The sequence below is a fragment of the Papio anubis genome, chromosome 3 (assembly GCF_008728515.1).
Source record: "Papio anubis isolate 15944 chromosome 3, Panubis1.0, whole genome shotgun sequence".
Taxonomy (NCBI): domain Eukaryota; kingdom Metazoa; phylum Chordata; class Mammalia; order Primates; family Cercopithecidae; genus Papio; species Papio anubis.
The window spans coordinates 69903716-69929396 of NC_044978.1; the positions used below are offsets into that span (position 1 = coordinate 69903716).

Genomic DNA, 25681 nt, shown 5'->3' on the forward strand with positions numbered 1-25681 from the left:
AAGAGGTTAACGTTTTCTTCTATGGCCTCTTTCTGTGCAAGCACATTACTTAATGATGTGCCTAAAGACTTTGCCCAAGTGAGTTTAGTTTCCATATATAATTTCAGAGTATAAAAATTGGGAAATCTCAAATGACATTTTAAAATAGAGTGGTTGAAAATTTCGGTACTAGGCCATTATAATTATCTTTTTAGCATTAGAACACAAATACCCTAGTACAGTGTATTTTCAAAGGAGTTTTATCCTTTGATACATTATTTTAGGCCAGAGTGCAAAATGTATTAAACTAGTTGCTCTACGAGTAGGTTTCATCCAGTTATATTTTTAACTCGTGAGGGTTATTATGTTTATATCAAAAGTTTACTTTGCCTTGTCAATTTTTCTTCTCTTTTCCTTACTTTTCTAGGAGCCAAGAAATAGTCTATAAACCCTATAAAATATTTTAATTAATTTTCCATTTCAAGACATCTGGAATATTGAATATGTATTTTAAGACCTTTCTGTCTTTTTCAAGATTCATTTTGTAACATGAGTGAGCAGTTCCACTTTGGTAGAAAGTAAGGTTATTGTGACAGGGAGACCGTTTGGACACAGACACGTGTGTGTGTATGTGTGTCCCTTTAGCTAATTATATTTGAAATGCAGTTCCAGGGCTTGCATCCCTCCATCCTGTCAACAAGTTTTATAATCCTATTTAATACTTCTAGATAGAGGGCATTTGGAAGAAGCTGTGACTTGTGTAGATTAGTGGAAAATTTCTAAAAACCCAAAACATAAGTTGTAGTTTTCTATCTTGTGATAGGTTTATAATAATCTTGAGTGGAAAAGGTAAATTGGAAAGGGGGGAAGGTTTTGATTCTTCCCAGATTATATTCCATACAGTTACATTTCATTTTTTTCAGTGAATATTATTAATCAGTTTATAAACTTTTTAGAGACTATGAAATGAAGTGTACCCAATATGCAATACAAATCTATTTAAATAGCCATAAAAATGTATTACAATACTAACTTGGCACTATTTAATTTAATCATTAACTTAATTGAGTCCATCATTTTAAGAGTGCCACACTTCTCATCTAGTTACAAAATATGAGCACATAGTATGTGTAAAATGAAATAGCATTGTATTTTTGCCGTGTGTAATTTTGATGAAATAAACTCTTTGTTAAAACTATTGTAAAAGTTGATAACCATTCACCTTCTAAGCTTCCTAGCCTCCAGAATTCCTTGTTTTTTTTTTTTTTTTTTTTTTTCCACAAATGAATTTGTTCATCCCTTTGTATTACTAAAGACACAAAATGTCTGTCAACTTTCGCATTTTCCTGCAGCAGCTGCTGGAACCAGGGTAGCGCACATGCTCATTAGTTTTGCTGGGTGTTCCACTCACACGATAACATCATCATCTTGACGGGTGCAGTGCTGTTAGCTTCATGAAATCAAAATGTGTTCAACATTATGCTTAATGACACTGATTTTTATATTAAATCATTATTTTATAAGCAGTTTGAGCTACAAGAGTCTTCTGTAAAGTAGAATATCTGGATAATAAACTTCTGATTTGATTCATTGTGTAAAAAGTTTCGAGAGTAAGATTTGAGTCACATTTATGACAAGAGCTCATAAAAGGTTTTAGGCAACTTCCATTTGGTTTTATTTCCTACCATCTAATTAATATGAATTTGGGGGTTCTTTGCTTGCTTGGTATGGAAAAGGATATCTTTGTGAGCCTTAAGTGTCATCTGTGGAATATGTAAGTTTGAAACAACAGGTGGTATTGACATTAGTGTTATCTGAGAGGAATAACTTCCAACAGTGATTTTGGGATGTCCACCAGGGTTTCTTCATATCTCGGGATGCATTGTATAAGTTTAAAAGCAAAACTAAATTCACTCTTGTTAAAAGGGTATATAATACAACTCATTTATGAGGTAATAATTTTTTGTGTAATAAAATGTGTAGGAAATAAGTGATGGGAGGATAATAAAAGATTTTGGTGAGAAGAGGGGAAGATACGGATATAATGTAAAACTCAGGCTCTTATCATTGACTATAAATTATTGGTTCCAATGTTCATTGCATTTTCCTTGGCTGTGACTTTCTTTGAAGTGTGGAGGGCCTGTTGTCTTTCATTAATAGCTTTGTAAAAGTTAAGTCAACTGAAAGACTTCAAGAGGGCAGCCAGGTTTTCTTCTGATCACTTCCAGGTTTGCAGGGCAGTTAGCAAAGATACACTTGTACATCAAAGTGGAGAGTCCAGATTATTAGTACTTGTGGTCAAGGCTACAGATACTTCAATGGAATTTGTTTCTGTTTTGTTGTTTTTGCTCAGATGGCTATGATGTAATTTAAACTGTTCTCTCTCTTTTTTTTTTTTTTTTTTTTTTGAAAATTTAGTAGGATTCTGTCAAGAATGTCATTCTAAAGTATTTGTTTTGGCCAAGGACTTTTAGTGTTCATGGTGCATGTTGCTGGCCTATATCCAAACCCAGTTAAGACCCCTCAACCTGTGGGCTTGTATCACCAAAAACAACCTTTTTACTCTTATCCTTTTTCTGATTCTCTTGGCTGACCTTTGTGAGGAAATAACAGCCATTGCTCCTTAACCCAGCCCTTTGACTCCATTGGAATGAGTACTAAGAGTGTAGTAGATAGCAAATTTTTAGATATGTTGAAGAGATTTTGAAATGCTTCCATGTGCATTTTCTAATTTGACTCACACATCAACCCTGTGCAGTGAGTAAAGGAGCCAGAAGGCTTTTCCCCTATTTAAAAATGAGGAAGTTGAGGGGCAAAAAGAAGTTAAGTTGACGGACCCAAGGACCACTTCTTGTCCTATTCATACTGCAAGCTGAGGTGGGGAGTCTTAATAACCTGTTAATACAGCAGCCCATTTTTACCACTGAAGATCTCAAACTCCAGTGAAAATGAACTCCAGAGAAGTTGTAATTGTTTTAGCATCAGATCCGTGTAGTGCTGTAGCTGGAACTAGAATTATCGCCTGATTGTTAGTCTGATACTCCTGACTTTATACTCTGCTGAAGGCAGTCAGCACCTTACACTTCATAAAACGCCAGAACGGGTGCTATTTTTCTTGTTTTATCAGGGATAAAATGGAAACTCAGGGGAAGAAAATTGCTTGGTGCTAGTCACACATCCTATTAGTAACAAATGCTAAGATTAGAACCCAGGACTCATGGTTGAAAATGCAACCTCTCGATGCTTTGTAATCCCGATAATTTTTATCAATTAGTAAATCTCCCTTTTGTAAGTAGATTGCAGTTTGTTTTGTTGCTATGCAATACATTATATGGGATGGTTTTTAGAGCAAAATGAATGAATTTGATTTAAGGAGATATTTTATGCTCTAGTTTTACTGCAAATTATGAATCCAAGTGCTTCCAAAAGGTTAAATTATCATACACAGGATTACAGTGTGGTAGTCCTTTGTGCTCTCTCAATGATAAAATGAGTGATTTGATAGCCTGGAACTTATTAGTATGATGCGTAGAACTTGCCTTCTCTTTGTTGCCTATCCACCAACAATTTCAGTTAGGAAAAGCTATATAGAATGACTGGAGAGGCCAGATCAAATACAGGACACCCAGTTCATCTTGAATTTTAGATACTACGTATACTGAAAATTTATTCATTATTTATCTGAAACTCATTTTTAGCAGGCTGTCTTTTTTATTTGCTAAATGTAGCAACTCTGGGGATGACTTTTTCTCGAACACATTTATTATACTTCTTTTCAGTACATTGCTTTAGACTTATAAAATATGACCTGTTTTCAGAGAAACATAGACATGTTGGAATTTAGTTAGTTATTTTTTTTTTTTTTTTATGGACACTACCCTTAAGAAATAGTCCTTAGAAATAGTGTTTTCACCTTAAGAGAACAGTGTGTGGTCCTTTTATGACCTAGAGGTAAAATATTTCATGTGAACATGTGTCATAAGTCATCTTTCTCTATGCCTTCTCTGCTTGAATTTGACTTTTATTTCCAGATTCAGCTGGATGTTATGGAGTGCCTTCTTCATGGCAAGCACTGATACTCTGGGAACTTTTATATTCTTAATAGGGTATAGTACCTGGAATAGGAAACCTGGATTTGATTCCTAGTGTTGCCACCAAATAGTAGAATGGGTGTGGTTCAGACATTTAATTAGCTTCATATTTTAGAAAGTAGGTTCATTAATACCTGCCTCACCAGGTTTAAATAAAATTATGGTTTGTTTTTTTTTCAGTAGCACTAATGTGAGTATTTTTCAAAACCCCCTAGAATTAATAAAGGTAAGGGAAAATAGAGATCCTATCTTAGACCATCAAAGCGATTACCCAGTCAGAACTACCACTGAGGTTTCTGGATTTCCATCTGTTGCTTTCTGCTTTTATATTGGACATGTTCACAGTCATCTTTTCCATTACTTATTTGTGTACATTTACCTAACTTCATATGCCAGGAACATCCAATATGTATATCACTTCTGAATACAATATAAACTTTTAAGTTTGAAAGGAAAGATCATGATGATTTTTCTGGAGTTACTCATTATTCCGTCCCTGGCACCCAACATAGTACCTTGTGGAAATCTCTGTCTTATGAGAATAATTCATTCCAGAAGAAAAAAACAATTAAAGTTAATTCTTTCAAAATAGAAAAAAAGTTCATGGGAAGGTTTTGATTAGAGCTTTATCTTGAAAAATAGAACCACAGATTATGAAAATAAGTTTATATTTGAGCTATTAATAATAAAATTGAGATTGTAATGACACTCTGCTAATTCTTAGGATGAAACTCTGCTAATTCTGTTACAATTAATTATAACAGAGTGTAGCCATAAACAATTATCTTCAGTTTATGTTTGGCTTTTGCAGCAGGATCATAAAGAGAATTTTTTTCCCTAAAATAGTTTTTTGAATTAATATTCGAAGGCTTCATCAGTTTTGCCCAAGGGGCTTTCTTAATTCAGAATATAATTATTTGACTAATATTCTCTTTGTGAGTATCTGCTATGTCATTATCCTTATTGATTGTTTCTTCAGTTGTTAGCTGGTCTTTAATTGGGCATAACTCTTAATTGTCATGGCTTTGTGTAACATTAGAAGGATTCTCCAACATCATTTTTATCTATATCTAGAAAATCTATATTGTCTTAGTCCATGCTGGCTGCTATAACAAATAGCTTAGACTGGATAATTTATAAACAGAAATTTTTTGCTCACAGTTTCAGATGCTGGGAAGTCCAAGATCAAGGCACTGGCAGATTCTGGTGGAGGCTTCTTCCTCACAGATGTCAACTTTGATGTGTCCTCACAGAAGGGCAAAAGGAGTAAACAAGCTCCCATAGGCCCTTTATAAGGGCCCTCAATTAGGTTGTTTTTCCATTGATTTAAAGAAATACCCAAGGCTGGGTAGTTTATAAAGAAAAGAGGTTTAATTGGCTTATGGTTCTGCAGGCTTTACAGGAGGCATGGTGTTGGCATCTGCTCAGCTTCTGGGGAGGCCTCAGGAAGCTTTCAATCATATGGAAAGTGAAGGGGAAACCTGCATATCATGTGGTGAGAAAGTTATAGCAAGAGCAGGAGCAAGAATGAGAACAAGGATGGGATGGTGGGAGGTGCCATATACTTTTAAACAACCAACTTTTAAACAAGGATGTGAACTCACGCATCATGAAGGGGATGGTGTGAAGCCATTCATGAGGGATCTGCCCCCATAATCCAATTACCTCTCACTAAGCCCCACCTCCAACACTGTGGATTGCATTTCAACATGAGATTTGGAGGGGACATCCAAACTACATCAGGCACTCATCCTATTTATAAGAGCAGAGCGCTCCTAAAGGCCCCACCTCCTTAATACCATCACCTCCAGGGTTAGGGTTCAAGAGATGAATTTTGTAGGGACATACATTTAGACCATAGCGTATGTCTTATATAAGAATTTTAATTTCAATTTGCAGGTGATTTGTATTTGCATAGAGACTGAAGTATTTTTTAAAAATCACTGGAGTATAGATATTAGTCTTAAGAGCAAAGGCCCACTTCATTCAGCCATGTAGATTGTGCACTGCAGAACTCCAAGGAATGCTCAAAGGGAAAGATGTGTGAGAAATGATTTAATTTTATTTGTGATTGGTTCATCAGTGATTTTGATGTTATGATAATGTTTTCCTATGCAAGCATGTAATTACAGGGATGCAGATAATCAATAATGTGGTCATGAGAACTCCCTTTTCCTGCCACTGGTGGTTAATACAAATTGTTGATTGACTGAATATGCTACATCTGCTTTTCCTATGTCATTTAATATTGAGTTAATGTCTCTAAGAAGATATCGATAAGCAACATTTATGAGACAAATAGAGTAATCACAAACACATAATATAGAATTTTTAGGCACTGGCTCTGCTTAAGACATGTGCTGCACCAGGCACTGCAAGGTATACAAGCATACATTAGTCGTGGTCAGTTGTGAGACTTACATATCCAAGGGGTGATGAACAGTAATCACTAAAACACAATGTTGATTTTCTGTAATAAACACACCAACATTTAGATATTCAAAAGACTGTTGTACCTTTTGATGCTTCAGGAACCTTCATTTATTTATTCATTTATTCCATTCAAGAAATATTTTGAGGACCTACTGTAGGTGATAAGCTTTAATCTAAGTACTGGATATGCAGCAGTGAACACGTAGCACTAATGAAATATCTAGTCAGAGGGGATAGATGATATAACAACAGATTGATAAACAAGAAAAATAGCAGATAGTGAGAATTTAAATTAAGTAGGATAAGAACATGATGTGTCAGGACCACTTTAGTTGGAGCAGTCAAAGATGACTTATTTGAGCAGGGGATGTGGAAGCTGATCAGCCATGTGCCAATGAGGGGAGAGCATCCCAGACAGGGCAGTTAGAGCTTGGTGTGCTTCAGGAGCGCCAAGGATGCTGGCATGGGTGAGAGGAACCTATTTGTAGGGGATTACAAGAGCTCAGGTTTTATTCCAGTTCCATGAAAAGCCAAGTAGGATAGCTCAGATGTTGACATACTTTGCTAAAAGTTTACTGTGGCTGCTGTGTGGAGAATGGGATTGCAAGGGGGTAAGTATAGGATCAGAGAGAACGGTTAGGGGACTATGGCAACAATCCAACTGAGAGATGGTGGGGTTTGGACCAGGGTGGTAGTAATGGAGATAGAAATAAATAAGCAGATTGGGATATAGGTTTTTGGAAGTCAGGTTGACAGAACTTGACTGCGCAACTGAATGTGAGAGTTGAAGGAAATAGAAATTTAGAGTAATTCCTACGTGTTTGGTTGGACTAACAGTGGAAGTGATGGTCCTCCATATGTGGGAAAACTGGCAGGGAGTAAGATGAAGCAAGGTGAGATGGGTAGGGTCTTAGGAATTCTGTTTTCACCATTTTAAGTTGTCTAGATATCCACGTGGAGTTGTCAAGTAGGCAGTTTAATTTAAAATTCAAAAGAAGATCTCCATTTCCCATTGAGAAGATAAGAAATAAGTTGGGGCTAAGTTTTAGGTTTGTGGCTGAAATGGTTAAAATGTCTATTTTTATATTGATTTAACATTTCAGTAGCATGTCCATATTTGAAATCACATCGGATATGTTAACTTAGACATACTGCTTTTTTCCTGTCTTATCTTTTCCAAAACAGTTTTATTTGAAAGCTTCCTATGCATTGTTGGCAGCTTCACATGCATTTTTAGCATCAGTGTCTTTGGCACTATTAGTGCAATTCTGGGGGCTACATAAGCAAATCCCACAGTGTGTCACCTTCACTTCTAAGATTTTGAGATACTGAATTATTTTAATTAATGTATGTTGTCCTCACTGGAAATTTTGTCCTAAGTCACAGCATGCATCCAATAAACATTGGGAAAATTATATGTTTTTAAAAATCTGTGTAGGTATACGCTTGTGATTTGTACAATACACTTACCTACCACATTGCTTTCATGCTTCTTCAAATTTGTAATACCTCTTTATTAGGAAGTCAGTCAATTCATAAGGCCTGTGAGGTTGTTTTCCTTTAAATTACTCATTGGATATTTTTAAATTTATTTTTTAATTGATAAGAATTTTATGTATTTAAGGTGTACAGCACGATGCTTTGGTGTATGTATACATTGTGGAATGGCTAAGTCAAGCTAATTTGTATATGCATTGCTTCATACTTATCTTTTTTTGTGGTGAGAACCCTTAAAATCTTCTCTTTCAGCAATATTTAAATATACATTATTATTAACTATAGTCACCATATTTACAATGGATCTTTTGAACTTATTTATCCTAAACTTTTTGAAGACTTTTATAACTGTATCCAACTCTTGAAATTATAAGGGAGGTAGCATTTTTATCTTTTCATTTTGACCCGTTACATTCTAGATGGGGTATCATTTCAGAGTAACGTATATTTAACAAATAATACATCATTGTTCAAAATGAAATAATTAGGGGAACATCCTGTAAATGAAAGACTTAGCAAAGACTCAGAAATAAGACAGTGTGTTCTTTTTAAACCCTTTTGTTTTCACTTAATTAATTCATATCATACATATCAGTACACATAATCATGTTTTAATGTCTGCCTAGTGTTCTCTTGTATAAATGTGCCATGATGTATTTAGTCAGCCTTCTACTGGTGATATTAGGTTGCTTCTTATCTTTGCTATGAGAGCAAACAGTACTTACTATATACAGTAAATACCCTTGTATTTCCTTTGTCACATATGTAAAATCTCTGGAACAAAGGGTAGATACATTTAACATTTGTTAGATATTGCCTACTTGGTCCTCCAAAGAAGTAATATCATTTTTTTTTTTTTTTTTTTTTTTTTTTTGAGACGGAGTCTCGCTCTGTCGCCCAGGCTGGAGTGCAGTGGAGCGATCTCAGCTCACTGCAAGCTCCGCCTCCCGGGTTCACGCCATTCTCCTGCCTCAGCTTCCCGAGTAGCTGGGACTACAGGCGCCCGCCACCGCGCCCGGCTAATTTTTTGTATTTCTAGTAGAGACGGGGTTTCACTGTGTTCGCCAGGATGGTCTCGATCTCCTGACCTCGTGATCCACCCGCCTTGGCCTCCCAAAGTGCTGGGATTACAGGCGTGAGCCACCGCGCCCGGCTGAAGCAATATCAATTGTTATTACAACCAAAAACATTGGAAAGTGACTACATCCCTATACTATCTCCAAAATAGTACATTGTCTAACTTTTTTATCCTGGCCTTTTGTTTGGTATAAACAGTCAATTATGTCATTGGAGATTTGAGATTACATTGTTTTTTGTATAGGCAAATTATTTGAAATATCCTCAGTTATAGCAAGTTTTTATCTTTTGAAGGTAAGTTTGAGTTTTCAAAAGGGTCATGTCTTATCAGAAGATAGAGAATTAAGTTAGCTGTTACCATAGATTTTTTTTTGTTTTTGTTTTATTTGTTCATTTTGGGAAGAGTTAGTGAGAAACAAGGTCTAATTTTTAGATAAAATTAGTATTTTTATTTGGATTATAAATTGTTTCAGAAGTGTTTCAAAAGAAGAGTTCCAAAAATGTCTAGAGTAATGACACCATTAATTGGTGTAAGATTACAGCGTTCTAAGAGGCATTATTTGAATTGAACAACATGCTTTGGATTGTGTATGATCTGGTATGTTTGTTTTAAAAAGTGACCTACTGTGACAGCTTTAGCTCAAATGAGTTGCTTTCATAGGAGGGTACATTAAAAACATAAATGCCTTCAGTTTTCTTGGACTGCATTTTTAAACTTAGATAAAGCCTACTTTAAAATAGTCGTAGATAATCTAGAAAAATAGATCCTTTTTTACCATTATTAAACAAACATTATTGGGATAATATTTACAGAAGTCTGCTTTTTCTATACAAGATTAAATTATTTGTCTCTTTCATTACTCCTTCTAAACTTATCTACTTTTGCGATATAGATATAACTATCTAAAATAGGCATAGTAGCAAGCCAAATTTAGACAAATATTTGTTTTAGTTTTCAAATATTTAACTTCAGAACAAGATATGTGTTTTAAACATCAAATTAATGTACATATTTATATTTTCATAAAACTATTGGCAAATTTAGTGTCTTTTACTTTTTAATGTAAGCTAATTTTGAGAGAAGCAGACTTAATGCTTGCTATGCTGCAATCAGATATATAAAATTATGTATATAGAAGTCAGCCTTTATTAAGATGTTCATTAAAGCAATTGTCCTCTATTGTTTTCCAAAATAAAATTGTCTTTTTGTTTTTGAGAGAGAGAGAGTCTCACTTTGTCACCCAGGCTGAAGTGCAGTGGTGCAGTGGTGTGATCATCCCTCACTACAGCCTCGAACTCCTGGGCTCAAGCAACCCTCCTGCCTCAGGCTCCCGAGGAGTTAGGGTCATAGGCACATGCTGTCATGCCCAGCTAATTTTTAAATTTTTTCTAGAGACAGGGTCTCACTTAGTTTCCCAGGTTGGTTTCCAACTCCTGGCCTCGTGCAATCCTCCCACCTCAGCCTCCCAAGATGGTGGAATTACAGGTGTGAACAACTGTTCCTGGCCAAAATAATATGTCTTAAGTAAACCATCTTGTTTTTATTTTCTATGACATATCAAATTATTGTCTCCTCAGTTTACCATGAGAAGATGTTTAGGAGCTTTCAGGCATAGCACCCTTTCTCTTCAAGTATCTAATGTGTCTGCACGTTCTGTTCTGCAGAGAAATGGTCAATGCTTGGTTTGCTGAGAGAGTTCACACCATCCCTGTGTGCAAGGAAGGTATCAGAGGCCACACGGAATCTTGCTCTTGTCCCTTGCAGCAGAGCCCTCGTGCAGATAACAGTGCCCCTGGAACACCAACGAGGAAAATCTCTGCCTCTGAATTTGACCGGCCTCTTAGACCCATTGTTGTCAAGGATTCTGAGGGAACTGTGAGCTTCCTCTCTGACTCAGAAAAGAAGGAACAGATGCCTCTAACCCCTCCAAGGTTTGATCATGATGAAGGGGACCAGTGCTCAAGACTCTTGGAATTAGTGAAGGATATTTCTAGCCATTTGGATGTCACAGCCTTATGTCACAAAATTTTCTTACATATCCATGGACTCATCTCCGCTGACCGCTATTCCCTGTTCCTTGTCTGTGAAGACAGCTCCAACGACAAGTTTCTTATCAGCCGCCTCTTTGATGTTGCTGAAGGTTCAACACTGGAAGAAGCTTCAAATAACTGTATCCGCTTAGAATGGAACAAAGGCATTGTGGGACATGTAGCAGCACTTGGTGAGCCCTTGAACATCAAAGATGCATATGAGGTAAACAGGGGACCCTGAGAGCAGGACAGGTGCTGGGGAGGGTACTATGGCTGGGGCATTGGATAGCAATCATGAATGGTGGGGGTATTTGAAACTGAGATGTAATAATTTGCATACTTATTTAAAACTGGAATGTAGGCTAAGAATTTTCCCATCTTTAATTGCCAGAGTTTCTTAACTGGTGGTTCAGCTGAGGACATGAGCCTTAAGGAAATCTCATCTTGTTTTTCTCCTTAATGATAATTTAATATAGCTCATCTCATGGTTATATTCTCCCATCTTTTTATCTGATCACTATGCATATCCCCATCTATGTTGTCCCCACATGAACCTCTTAGAATTTTCCTGAGATTCTAAAATGATAGGTGCAAAAACAACAACAAAAAGAACTTATAGTCTCTTTTCATTCATTCATCCAATTAATCATATTCATTCAAAGTCCCATTGATACCAAAGTCTGGTTTTCTTTCCTTCTATCCTCTCTTTAATTTTTTAAACAGATAAACTTACAGATATCTTCAAAAAAGTAGAAATTTTTGCTCTAAAAGTTTTCAATGGAAAGATATGTTATTTCTTCACCTTTTGCTATACCTATGCACAAGTCTTTAATTAAGGGCTTAAAGGTTACACTGTAAGATTCTTCAAATTTCCCATTTAAAATAATCCCTTTTATTAATGGAATTTTAGTTTTAAAACCAAACGTCTTAACTGAATGGCACTTTATATGTTTATGAGGTATCTTACAGCATCTTGATAGAACAATTGTTCTAGCTTTCTACTGTGTGGTACACTATAAAGATTCAGTAGTAATTCTGGCTCAATTCATTTAATTCAGAGAGTCATAGCTGTTTTATTGTGTTCCTGGTGCCTTATAGTGCCTGGCACATAGGGCTTACTAAATATTGGTTGAATTAAAATAATAGTACATGCAATAGATAAATAGCATAGAGAGTAGGTCATAACAGATGCCAAGAAAAATGTGATAAGGTTCAGAGAAGCAGGATAGGATATCTAGTGGGAAAGATGGAGGAAGATTTTTTTTTTTTTTTTTTTGGAGTTGGAGTCTCACTCTGCTACCCAGGCTGGAGTGCAGTGACGCAATCTCGACTCACTACAACCTTTGCCTCCCAGATTCAAGCGATTCTCCTATCTCAGCCTCCCGAGTAGCTGGGATTACAGACACCTACCACCACGCCCGGCTAATTTTTGTATTTTTAGTAGAGATGGAGTTTCACCATGTTGGCCAGGCTGATCTCGAACTCCTGACCTCAGGTGATCCTCCCGTCTCAGCCTCCCAAAGTGCTGGGATTACAGGCATGAGCCACCGCACCCGACCAGAGGAAGATTTCTCTGAGGGAGCAATGTCTGATACAGATCCTGGAAAATTTGAATAAATTGAATAAATTGAGATTTGTGCATGGTGAGATCCAGAGGTAAAGAGAAGTTAGAAGAGATAGGAAAGTAGGACCATGTAAGTGTGTAGATAAGAATCTGGACATGAAGGAGCTGTGGGAGCACAGCCAGGAAATTACTGAGATCTTGAATGCCAAGCTGAGGAATATATATTTGGTTTAGAAACATGAGGAGTAACTGAAGATGTTTTGAAAGGGGAACTAGTGTGATTTAAATTGTGCTTTGGAAGGATTAATTTTACAGTAGTCACAAAATGAATTAGAGGGGGAAATGCTACAAGTTGGAAGGATAGAAGATTATCTTAATAGTCTAAGTATGAGGAAGTAAGGACCTTAACAAGGACCCTGACCTTAAAGATCAAAAGGAAGGAATGGATTTCAGATGAAGAAGTATTAGGTTGGTGCAAAAGTAATTGCCATTACTTTTAATGGCAAAACCATGATTACTTTTGCACCAACCTAATAGAATCTGCTGAACTTGGCAGCTAATAGGAGATGCAAGTGAAGGGGAAAGAGGAATTGAAGATGACCAGGTTTTGAAGTTCGGTAAATGAATAATGGTACTACTAGTGAGTAATACCGAAGGCCGGGGTTTGGGGTGTGATAGTTCATCTAGGTTAAGTCCTGAAATGTTTCTTCAGAATCCATTCTGTATAAGCAATGCATTCAATTTTGATTCTCTTGGAAAAATTTACTAGTCTTCATAGAATATCTCCATGACCTCTTTGAGCTCCATAGTAACTTCACACTGTAGCAGATTCCAAGAAGGGTATTAAGGACACAGCTGAAGGATTGCTGCCAAGTTTGCAGAATCCCCTTCCTGTCTTAAGTGACAGCTGGGTATCCACTTTTCAATGGCACTATGGTCCCATGAGTACAGTAGGATCGTAAATATTCTCCAGCTTTGTTGAGAAAGCCTTTATTTGTCTTCATGGTCCTAAATGTCTCCAGCCCTGCGAATTCGTCACTTACATGCATTTTATTTAATCTGCCTACCATCTTCAAAGTTTTGACAATATCTTTTCTGTTTGGCATTTGATAATGATTTAATTCTTGTACTATTGTTTAAAACAGCTAATGTCCTTGATTTGCATGGCTCCTGGGGTGATGCCTCTTAGCCTGTGGATTTCTCATGTTGCTACTTCAGCTTTGGTACCCTTGATCTGTATTTATGGTAGCCTTGCAGGAGTTATTTCATGTCCCAAGAATTTCATGAGAACTTGTGGAGATTGATGTGTGATCTAATTTACATTGCGATCTAATTTATATTGGTATTAGCAGTGGAAGTCAGTTGGCTAATGAATAATTTATTACTAAATACCATCCATAATTTGAATAATTAAAATACTGTGTTTTTTGAAAGTAGTCAGGATATGAAAATATATTCTAATGTTTTCTGAGTCCTAGCTCTTTAAGCATGCATCTGTAAAAATGACACTGTATGGCAGTATTTCTTAGCTTATTTGACCATAGACCACTTTAAAGGATGTAATGTCACCGTGGGAAACCAAGAGAGGTGTCTGTGAAACAGAATAACACTCAGATTGATGCTGAGAATTTTTTTAAAAGTCTCATAAAGTTAATTATAAGAAATGACCTATATTTAGTTCACTTTTGAAACTTTGTAACAGAAAATGATATTAAGTGTTATAAATTTGAAAAATTCTATTGTTTTATTAGTGATAAGATAACATATTCATATATTTAAAATACAAGACAAGATCCACTACTCAGACCAGTGATTCTCATGTAGACCATAAATACCAATGAAAAGATTAGTTGGTAAATGCTACATGTACATTGATGTTCAGTCACAAATGGTCTCATGCATCAGCCCACCATCATGCAACTACCCTGAATGTGCCACACCATATATGTATGTATTTATTTAGTTAGTTAGTTATTTTAAGCCGAAGTCTCACTGTGTTGCTCAGGTTGGAGTCCTGGATTAGGTGATCCACTCACTTCAACTGCACGAGAGAAGTGGGCTATGGTCCTGAGTAGGTGGGACTACAGGTGCACGCCACTGCAACCGGCTTGGCACAGCATTTATGAATAACAAGGAGATATTAACACATTTATTAATAAGATATTCACACTTATACTAAGAAGCTATTAATAGTAAGATATATAATCAGAACTACTAAATAAATGTGCTTGGTATTTTCCTTTTATAGGAAAACCAGATAACATCCAGTAACTACACAGGATTGCCCTGAACCCCGTTCCATGTCCCAAGGAAGTCTTAAACCTTCCCATGATTTCTATGCCTTAAGGATTTACATTGTCAAAACATCTCTCCTTCTCCCAAGTCAAAACTCAGACTCATGTGCTGTTTCCACTCCAGGACAGACACTCCATGTGAACCATGATTTCTAGAGAGAAAACTTGGAGGGTCTTAGGGAAGGGTCAAATTGCCACTTACGTGGCTTTGACCGTATAGCTATTATTCCTTCCTTCCCCACTTCATCTTTCCCTTTCATTTTTTTTTTTCTCCAGAGAAACAAATTTTCACCTTCTCTCACCATGCAGGACTCACTTTCTACTTCAACTATTTATCAATATATGTTTCTAAAGAAATACAAACTGTTTCAACTGAATTTCAGATGATTATTTCCAGATGAATTTTAGAAGAAAAAGAAAACTCCTAGCAATTGTTGTAATTTAGACAAACCTCCTAATCAAGGTGTAACTGTGCCACTGGAAACACAGTTTGGGAACTGCTGTGTCTATGCTTGTTCGATGTTTCAGGCATTGTCTTAAAAATTCCACTCTGTTGAAGAAAACCAGCCTTATAATTTGTCAAGTCATCTGTGTTGTTTCCTTTTTTAAATTTTCTGTTATTTTTATTTTGGTATAATTTTAAACTCACAGAAAAGTTGCAAGACCATATAAGAAACTGCCATATACCCTTTACCCAGATTCTCCAGTTATTTTTTCCCCCATTTGCTTTATCGTTTCCTCTCTTTCGCTCAATAATGCATATAAGTAATATAATGCTCATTATTTCTGAATGATTTAATAAGCTAAAGATATGTTTTTACTAAATAGTTCAGTGTATATTTTCTAATAAGAATATTCTCTAACCCATCCATAATAAAATTATCAAAATCAGGAAATTTTGTATTGATACAATACTATTATCTAATCTGATACAAGACTATTAGCAGTCCACAGTCAAAATCTCATCAGTTGTCCCATCCCATTAATAAGCTTTAGAGTTATTTTCCCCCAATCCAGGATATTATTCAGGATCCCATATTGCACATAGTTGTAATGTCTCTTTAGTCTCCTCTCCATTTGAAACAGTTTCTCAGCATTTCTTTATCTTTTTAAATTTAGACATTGTTGAAGGGTACAGGCCTATTATTTTGTAGAATGTCCTTCACAAATAGATTCAAGCTAGGCCCTTTTAGCTGGAATACCATATATGTTAATATTGACACCTTAACTAAGCAACAACTAATTAATTCTCCTGTTCTTTGACACTGCAACCCAATTCAACCCAATTCAGTTCTGATTCTTAACTTCATGGAGTTAGCACTGACCCTACATGTTAAGGGCTCAATCCCACAAGCCTGCCCCAACTTTAGACATCAGCCACAAGTGGGATCCCTAGGCTGCCACACTTCTTCCAGACTGACTACTACCAATTCAAGGGTTCTAGTGACCCCCACTTAGGTTCAGTAATTAGATAGAATGACTCACAGAACTCAAGAAAGCACTACACTTATGACTACAGTTTTATTAAAAGGTTACGTACAACTCAGGAGCAGCCAAATGGAAGAGATGCATAGAGCAAGGTATGGGAGGTGGTGGCAGGTGGGGTGGTGCGCAGAGCTTCTGTGCCTTCTCCAGAATGCCAGCATCCCAGCACATCAGTATGTTCACCACCCTGGAAGCTCCCCTAAACCTCCTTGTTCTGAACTTTTTAATTGAGGCTTTATTATGTAGGTGTGATTGATTATATTACTGGTCGTTGGTGAGTGGATTCAATCTCCAGCCAGTCTCCCCTCTCCAGAGGTTGGGAGTGGGACTGGAAGTTTTAAACCTCTAATCACAAGGTTGGGTTTTCTGGTTCCCACCCCTAATCCTGAAGCCTTCTAGGGCTCACCTCGTTAGTGTGAATTCGGGTATGGTTGAAAAGGGCTTGTTGCAAATATGGAATTACGCTAGTATCACTCAAGAAATTCCGTGGCCTATAGGAGGTCTGTGTCAGGAACTGGGAACAAAGATCAGAAACATGTTTAATTATACCACACACCTTCTTAATGTATCTTATAAGGAGGCATATTTATGTGACGTAAGTGTTGATGATGTTAAATTTGATAACTTTTTAAAAGTGATACCCACCAGGTTTCTCCGATAGTTTTCCCCATTGTAATTAATAAGTATCATACGGGCAGATGCTTTGAGACTGTGTAAATACTCTGTTCATCAACAACCTACTGACCAGTTTTAGCATCCACTGATTTTCCAACCCCATCATACCTCTTATATTTGTTAGCTGAAATTCTAATGTAAGGGAGAGTTTTGCCTTCTCCTTCATTCATGCATTCACATCATTATGGACTCATGGTTTAATATTTTATTTAGTCAGTTATATTTTTATTATCTTTATGCTGATGCTCCAATTATAACAAATTTGCTGAGTCCTGTGTATTTTTGTTATGTCCTCATTACTTTTGGGGCATTTTTTTCACTTTCTGGCTAATCAGAATGTTTGAGGCCTATCTTACACCTTCCCTGCCCTAGCCCTAGAATCATTCTTTTTTCCCAAGAAGCCCTGGTTTCTTTTAGTGGGGGGAATGGTATTAAGAAACCAAAATTAAGGCACTAGATGTGCTCATTTCTGCTGGTATATTAGCAGACAGAGCTAGGAAAATAACATATAAATATACATATACATCTATATTGTATTTATTTATCTATCTACTTATAGTAAAAACAATTGAATTCATACTGATACTTCCAATTTCATCTGATAACTAAAGATGCATTATTTTTCTTCTTTTTTTCTTCTGTTGGGTGTTTCGTTCTCCAAAAATGAAAGACTAGGCTTCCTTATTCTATATATATATATATATATATACACACACACACACACTCGTGTTCAAGCCACATTTCTAGCTCTTTCTAGATTTAAGTATCTTTCTCTTTAGACTACAGAATTTCCTTTCGCACTTCTTATAGTACATACAGTGCTGACAAATACTGTCAGTTTTAGTTTATATGAAAATGCCTTCATTTTTCCTATATTCTTGAAGGATATTTTCACTGGATAGATGAACCACTATCAGTTGATAGTAGTTTTCTTTCAATATTTTAAAAAAGAGTTTTCTCATTTTTTCCTTGTCTTCATTTTTCTCAGGAGAGGTCAGCCATCCTTTGTATCGTTTTCAACTTACATGTTTCACCCTACATATCATTTTCACACCATGTGCGTAAGCTTAAGGTTTTCATCAATTTGGGAAATTTTTCTTTATAAATCTTTAAATATTTTTCAGCTTCATTATCTTTGGGACCCCAAATTGTGTGTGTGTGTGTGTGTTTGTGTGTGTGTATACACACACACTTGATAGTATCCTAAAAGACACTGAAACTTTGTTAATGTTTTATGGTTTGTTTTCTTTTTCCTTTCAATCCTTCTGTTGATCAACTTTCTGTTGATCTGTCTTCAGGATCACTGACTCTTCAGCTGTTTTCAGTGGGCTGTTAAATGTATTAATGAACTTGGTGTTTTATACACTATACTTTTCAGTTCTAGAATTTTCATTTGACTATTTTAATTGTTTTTTCTTTCCTTGAAGAGATTCCCATCTCTGCAAATAAGTTACTACTATATTTTTCTTTAAATCCCTGCATTAATTTTTAATAGCTGCTTTAACGTCCTTATCTGTGAAGTCCAACATGTGAATCATCTTGGGGTCATTTTTTATTGACTACTTTTTCTCTTTACTATGGGTTTCATTTTCCTGTTTCTTTACATATGTGGTGATTTTTGTATTGTCTGCTGGTCATAGTCTGTTTCACTACATTTGGATTATATCCTCTTCCTTTAAAAAAGGGATGAGATTTGTTCGGGCAGGCAGTAAAATTACTGGCAGATTATTTTGATCCTGTCAGGGTTGGTCTTATTATTTGTTAGAGTGGATCTATTCTAGTTTTGAATTTAGTCTTAGGGAATACCCACAACTATATGGTATAGTTCTTACTCCTAAGGAGTGGTCTTTCCCTGTCTCAATGCCTGAGCTGCTGAATGAATTCTGTACTCTGGCTGGGCTGGAACTCCATTGTCTCCAAACACTTCACTAATTGATGTCACATTCAGTTTTTAGCCTTCAGCAGGTAATTTTTGCTAGTCCTTTAGGGTTTTTGCACTATACCTGCCCAAAGGGACTAGAAACTCAGTATCTTTTGGTCACCGCTTCCAAACCATCTTCCTTCCAACCCCCCAGCACAGCCCCTGTGCTTTACGCTTTCCAACCACTTCAGAAGTTTGGAACTCCATTCAGTTCTGTTTCAAAGTGTTGCCCTCATTGGGTAGCACCTGCCTTCTCTAAAGTAGGAAAATGCCCTCAGGCAGAAAGCCAGAATGTTGAATGGCAATGACGTATGTTGTCTTTCTCTTTGCTCTGCCCATGGCTTTGTTGTCTTGTATTTTGTCTAGTCTTATAGTTGTCTTCAGCAGGAAGGCATTCTGGTACCTAATACTTTGTTATGGCAAGTGGACATCCAAGGCTTGTGTTCTTTCATACTGTCATGTTCTTATAAACAAATGGTGAAAGGAATAATCACAATGATTGTAGTGTTCCATTTTTTTCTTTGGTGTTTACTGGACCTAGAGGGGTTAGAACTCCTTTATGTATATTGTCTTTGCACTGAGTACATTATTATTAAAGGAAAACTCCTTGAGATGTCAGGAGTTTGGAACTTCATCTGAAATGAAATTTGAAGGATGTATTTATTCCCACCCACTTCACTGGAGAGTGAAATTCAGAACTGCTGTTGATTTTAAACTAACAGTAGACACAAAAATGATGTGAAAGTCCTACTAATTTTAATCTGTCAAACTCTACTGCTTTGATTAGGTAGTTGGGTTAAATCTGCTTTATGAATTGTCTCATAATTCAAATGTTTATTAACAAAGTAAAACTGAGGATGTATTTTTATTCATGTTTTACTTATTGGTTTGTAAAACAATTCACTATATGTCAATAATTTTTCACTTCTTTAATTCATCAACATCATTATCTTGTCTGCTTTCTTTAGACAATATCTAAAGATAAAATAAGAATTTTATTAGGAAGATTCAGCTAAGGATTTTCTTTGCATCTCATTTCATATAACTTTGAGCATGTTTGCAGAAAAAGCAAAAATGTAGTAGTGTTTATAATATAAAATATTTATGCTGATTTTTCACCATTTTATAACTTTTCTTTTGAAATTATCTTTAAGCTAAGTTGGGCCCTCTCAGGAGAATATTGGCCTCATTTCTGACCCCAATTGATGGAATCTAGTGTAATCACTTACTTCATTCATGGCTTTACTGTGACTAATTTATTTTTTATTTTTAAAAAAAGAAATGACCTTCAAAGCTCATCAGAAGATGAGCTTTTCCAGTGTAGATATTCCATATTCTCTGAAGGGAATTCCAACTGCGTAGTTTTTGGAGCAGTGATGCTATTATTAGATTGAGTATGTAACTCCCCAAGGCTATCGCTTTGAAGGGAACAGCACTCATTCAGATGTTTATGTCCTGGAATGCTTGTTTCCATTCCACTCTTACCTCATGTTAGTTGTAGCTATTGATTTCCTCTACTTCGGTTTTCCCTTTACTGACAAGATTTGCTTTAAACTATATAGTAAGGTAAAAATGATATCATTTAATAACCATGGTATTATTTGTTAATGAATTCCTTCATTGATTTAACACATGCTTTTGATTAAGTTCCTGTGCTAGGAATACAGTAATGAACAAAAAAAAAGAAAAAGAAAAAACCCTTTTAGAGTTTACAGCCGAATTTTAGATCTTCCCAATCTAAAGTGTAATGGACAATTAAACTTTACCTTTATTTCTTTAATTCATACTTAGAAATTTAACACCTCAAAAATCCTTTATGATTATTGGATGTGTATAATGTGCCTTGTAAAAGGGGAAATTCAAAAGATTAAAGGATTGTTTACAATCTGACTCAATCAGATTGTGTGTATATATATATGTATAATTTAAATTCTTATGAATACTTGAGATAGAAGTACTGAGGAACTGTAAAACAGCCCTTACAAGGGAAGTAAAGTCATTTATTGAAAAGGTTGTTCTGGAGGCACAATAGAATCAGGTTGTGAGATGATATTACAGAGGTGGAGAGATGCCACTTTTTCCTGAATTTAAGTACAGCTATCTAAAGTGGTTAATATTTTGAATTTTCTTTATTTCTGAACCTTTGTTTGAGTCTGTATTTTTTTCTCTTAAACACTAGCTGCTTATAAAAAAGCTCAGCAACTTAAATGTATCTTTGTCAAATATAATATGTACTTACATGATGATGCCTTTCACAACAATAAAATTGTTACTCGGAGTAACAAGGTAAGTCCAAGGTTAGATTTCTCTAATCTAATAAATCAGAAAAATCAAATCAATCTTTGAACAGGTCAGTCATTAAATTGAATTTCTTTTTCCATACTAGGATCCTCGGTTCAATGCAGAAGTTGACCAAATTACAGGCTACAAGACACAAAGCATTCTTTGTATGCCAATTAAGAATCATAGGGAAGAGGTAAGCCAATTTTCCATTTTATAAAAGGTCATTGGAAATATTTTTCTTTTTGAAAAATATTTTGTATTTACTTTGCATATATATGAAATAATGCTTTAGTGATAAATTATCTATAAAGTTCTTAAATGTTCTGCTTGATATTTTTTAATTTAGATTTTTAGTTACAGGGCCTAATTCTGATTATTACTTTACTATGGCCATTTACTTAGAAATAAATTTTATGCATGTCATATTCTACCTCCTCTCTTCCTGAAGGCCTTATTCTATCTTAAGATATGTAATTATGGCTGTGATTAGAATCAATTCATTGCATATTATGTTTTAGGAGTATGAGTAATATTCATAAATGATCATCCAACTACAGTGGTCATTAACTGATTTCATTCAAATTGAGATTTTGAAAAAATGGAAATCATAGCTAACTCTAATTATGTAAATTTCAATTTGAAATTTTAACAGGCAAATGAAAATATGTTAATTTATATTTCACCTAACTGGAAGATTTGGATTCTGTTATCACTGAGTTCCCTCTTCATTTTACACTTATTTGGAAAAAAAGAGTTAATAAATTATCAGTTAAACTGAATATTTCGATTGTGCATTCTCAATCCTGACTGTGTATTACAACCAACTGGAAAAGTCTAAAAGATTACCAATTGTATTAATTGGGGTTCTCCACAGAAACAGAATCAATAGGATATATGTAGACATACGAGGGGATTTATTTATGAAAATTAGCTTGTGCAATTATGGAGACCAAGAGGTCCCACAATCCGCCATCTTCAAGCTGGAGAACCAGGAAAGCCTTTGGTGTAATTCAGTCTGAAGCTGAAGATCTGAGAAACTGGGAGGTTTGCTGGTGTGAGTCCTAGAGTCCAAGGATCTGAGTATTTGAAGTTCTGTTGTCTCAGAGGAGGGAGAGGAGGGATGTCCCAGCTTCCGAAGAGAGAGCAGAATATTCTCTTCCTCTGCCTTTTTGTTCTGTCTGGGCGCTCAATGGATTGGATGCTCCCCCCCTACATTGGTGAGGGAGAATCTTTTTCACTCAGTATACTGATGCAAATGCTAATCTCTTCTGGAAACACCCTCACAGACACACATGGAAATGTTTTACCAGTTATCTGGGTATAGCATTTAAAAATTCTAATGCTGAGGTTTCACCTTAAATCAGAATCTCAGGGATTGGGACCCAGGTATTAGTATTTGTTAAAGCTCCCAAATGACTGCAATGTGTGGCCAAGGTTGAGAACCACTGTCAATCATATTAGAAGTATTTGATGCTTCTACTTGATTTATATTCAAATTCTGATGTTTATTCTCCCTCCTCCATCTAGTCTCTTACCAAACCCCATTGATTTTTTTTCACTAGAATGTTTCTAATTTCAGTATTTTTTTATTTTTATTTGTGCTACCTGCATGCACCATGATTCAGATTTTGAAGTAATTCAGATTTTGAAGTTCTTGTAAGGTGTTTCTATCCTTGCAGTCAATTTCCCTTTAGTCCATTCTACATATCACTGCCCTGGGAATTCGCCTAAAACACAACTTTCTAAATCAGTGTTAAGTGTTGTGCATAGGAATCACCTGGGGATTTTGTTAAAATGCAGATTCTGAATTCAGTAGGTCTGGGTAGAACCTGAGATTCTTTTTTAACAAGTACCAAGTTGATGATTACCTGGGTCTACTGATCACAATTTGATTAACAAGGCCCTAAGTCAGTTACTTTTCAGTAGTCATTCTCAGTGCCTTAGCGTTACCACATGGTTTCTTAAAAAGTGTAGTTCCAGCAGTAGTAACTAAAAATGCCTGCAGCAATGACATAATATGAGATTAATTAATTAGTTTAATTAACTCGGTATGTGAATGAATATATAAAATTGAAAAGGCCATACATGGACTGATGATTATAGTGTTACTAATGTGGTTGCCAGGTATATCAAATTTTAAAAAAGTTGTGTCCCATGCGTTATTTGGGACATCATTATACTAATAAATTATTTGTTGTTTATCTGAACTCAAATCCAACTCAAATTTTATTTGGCAGGCCTAGTTATAAACCACAGACTATGATTCTGTACACTTAGGAAGACAGTGTTCAGCTTTCAGTTATTAAGGGTACTTTAAAATCGTGAACCCCAAAAACAGCTTTGTACTGGCAAACAGATTCAGCCTGAATTATGCCCTGATTAAGCTTCTCTTCTAGATAGTGTGAACAATTTCTCCAACAATCAGGATTGGGGGAACTGATGAGAATGCAACAGAATCACTAGGAAGAAGTGAATAGGATGGCCCCTTCTACAGAAAGTATTCTCAGGATATACATTCTTCCACATTATAACTGCTGGTGAGGATGATTTAAATTAAATAAAAAATAAAAAATAAAAACACAGCTATATTGAGATATAATTTACATACTGACATAGTTTGTCTGTGTCCCCACCCAAAATCTCACCTTGAATTACAATCCCCATAATCCCCACATATCAAGGGCGGGACCAGGTGGAGGTAATTGTATCATGTGGGCGTTTTCCCCCATGCTGTTCATGATAGTGAGTCTCATGAGATCTGATGGTTTTATAAGCTTCTGGCATTTCCTCTACTTGTACTCACACTATCCTGCCGCCCTGTGAAGGTGTCTGCTTCTCTTTTGCCTTCTGCCATGATTGTAAGTTTCCTGGGGCCTCCCCAGCAATGAAGGAACTGTATGTCAATTAAACCTCTTTCCTTTATAAATTACCCAATCTCAGGTATTTCTTCATAGCAGTGTGAGAACAGACTAACACATATACAATACAATTTACTCAGCTTAAGTGTACAGTTTGATGAATTTGAGATATGTATATTCGATCATGTAACCACCACTGCAATCAAGACATAGAATGTTTCTGTCACCTCAGATGTTCCCCTGTACCCCTTTGCAGTTGATTTCCTCCTCCTCCCTTAACCCACAGCTCCTGACAAGCACTGATCTGCTTTTTGTCACTATTGTTTTGCTTTTCTAGAATGTCATTTAAATGGAATCGTACAGTATGTGGTCTTTTGTATCTAGCTTCTTTCACTTAGCCTAATTGGCGTGAGATTCAGCCCTACCGTTGAATGTATCAATAGTTTGTACCTTTTTATTGCTGAGTGATTTATCCCATGGTATGGATATACTACAATTTGTTTATGCATTCATCAGTTGATAAACATTTCAGTTATTTCCAGTTTGTGTCTATTATAAAAAAAAAAAAAAAAAGCTGCCGTCAGTGTTTGCATACAGACCTTTGTGTGGACTTACGCTTTCACATCTTTTGGATAGGAGGGCAATTGCTAAGTCATATGGTAGGTATTTGTTTAATTTGATAAGAAATTTCCAAACTCTTCCAAAGTAGCTGTTCCATATTTCATTCTTATCAAGAGTGTATGAGAGTTCCCCTTACATCATATCCTTGGTAACACATAGTGTATCAGTCTTTTTAATTCTGGGCATTCTACTGAGAGATGACTTAAATTTTGTTACATGAATATATAACCCCACTCTTAGCCAAGGACCTGCTGCCTTCTTACAGATCTGATTGGAGTGGGTGCGGCCACAGATCCCCAAATAGCCCAAAGCTCTCCTTTACATTTCTGCTGGGTTCCTGAGCTTTCTTGTGTTTCTCTGTGTGCTTTCACATCCTCTCCTGCTGGTGGTGACTTAATATGAGGCTTGGACTCTTACACCAACCATTTCATGAGATTAAAAAATCTTCAGTAGCTTCACTGGGGACTAAATACAGGCTGAGTATCCCTAATTTGAAAATCCAAAATGCTCCAAAATGTGAAACTTTTTGAGTGCCAACATGACCCTCAAAAGAAATGCTCATTGAAGAATTTTGGATTTTTCTGTTGGGGTTGCTCAACTGATAATAATGCAAATATTCCCAAATCCAAAAATAATCTAAAACTTGAAACACTTCTAAGTCCCGAGCATTTCGGATAAGGGATGTTCAATCTGTAACTTTATTCAAGAGAGGGCTTCGAGAACACAGGTTTTTTTTTTTTTTTTTTTTTTTTTTTTTGAGACAGAGCCTCGCTCTGTCACCCCAGGCTGGAGTGCAGTGGTGCAATCTCCACTTACTGCAAACTCCGCCTCCTGGGTTCACGCTATGCTATTCTCCTGCCTCAGCCTCCCAA

The 25681-nt window shown here is 36.0% G+C and overlaps 1 protein-coding gene across 3 annotated transcripts in view; it reads left to right on the forward strand.

Moving 5' to 3' along the window:
- PDE5A (phosphodiesterase 5A) overlaps nt 1-25681 on the forward strand; it is a 128489-nt gene that overhangs the window by 10835 nt on the left and 91973 nt on the right. For all 3 annotated transcript variants that reach the window (XM_003899129.5, XM_003899130.5, XM_003899131.5), the window contains exons 2-3: nt 10743-11331; nt 21434-21523. In XM_003899129.5, coding sequence (XP_003899178.1) covers nt 10743-11331; nt 21434-21523 — 679 coding nt within the window. The remainder of the gene's footprint in view (nt 1-10742; nt 11332-21433; nt 21524-25681) is intronic.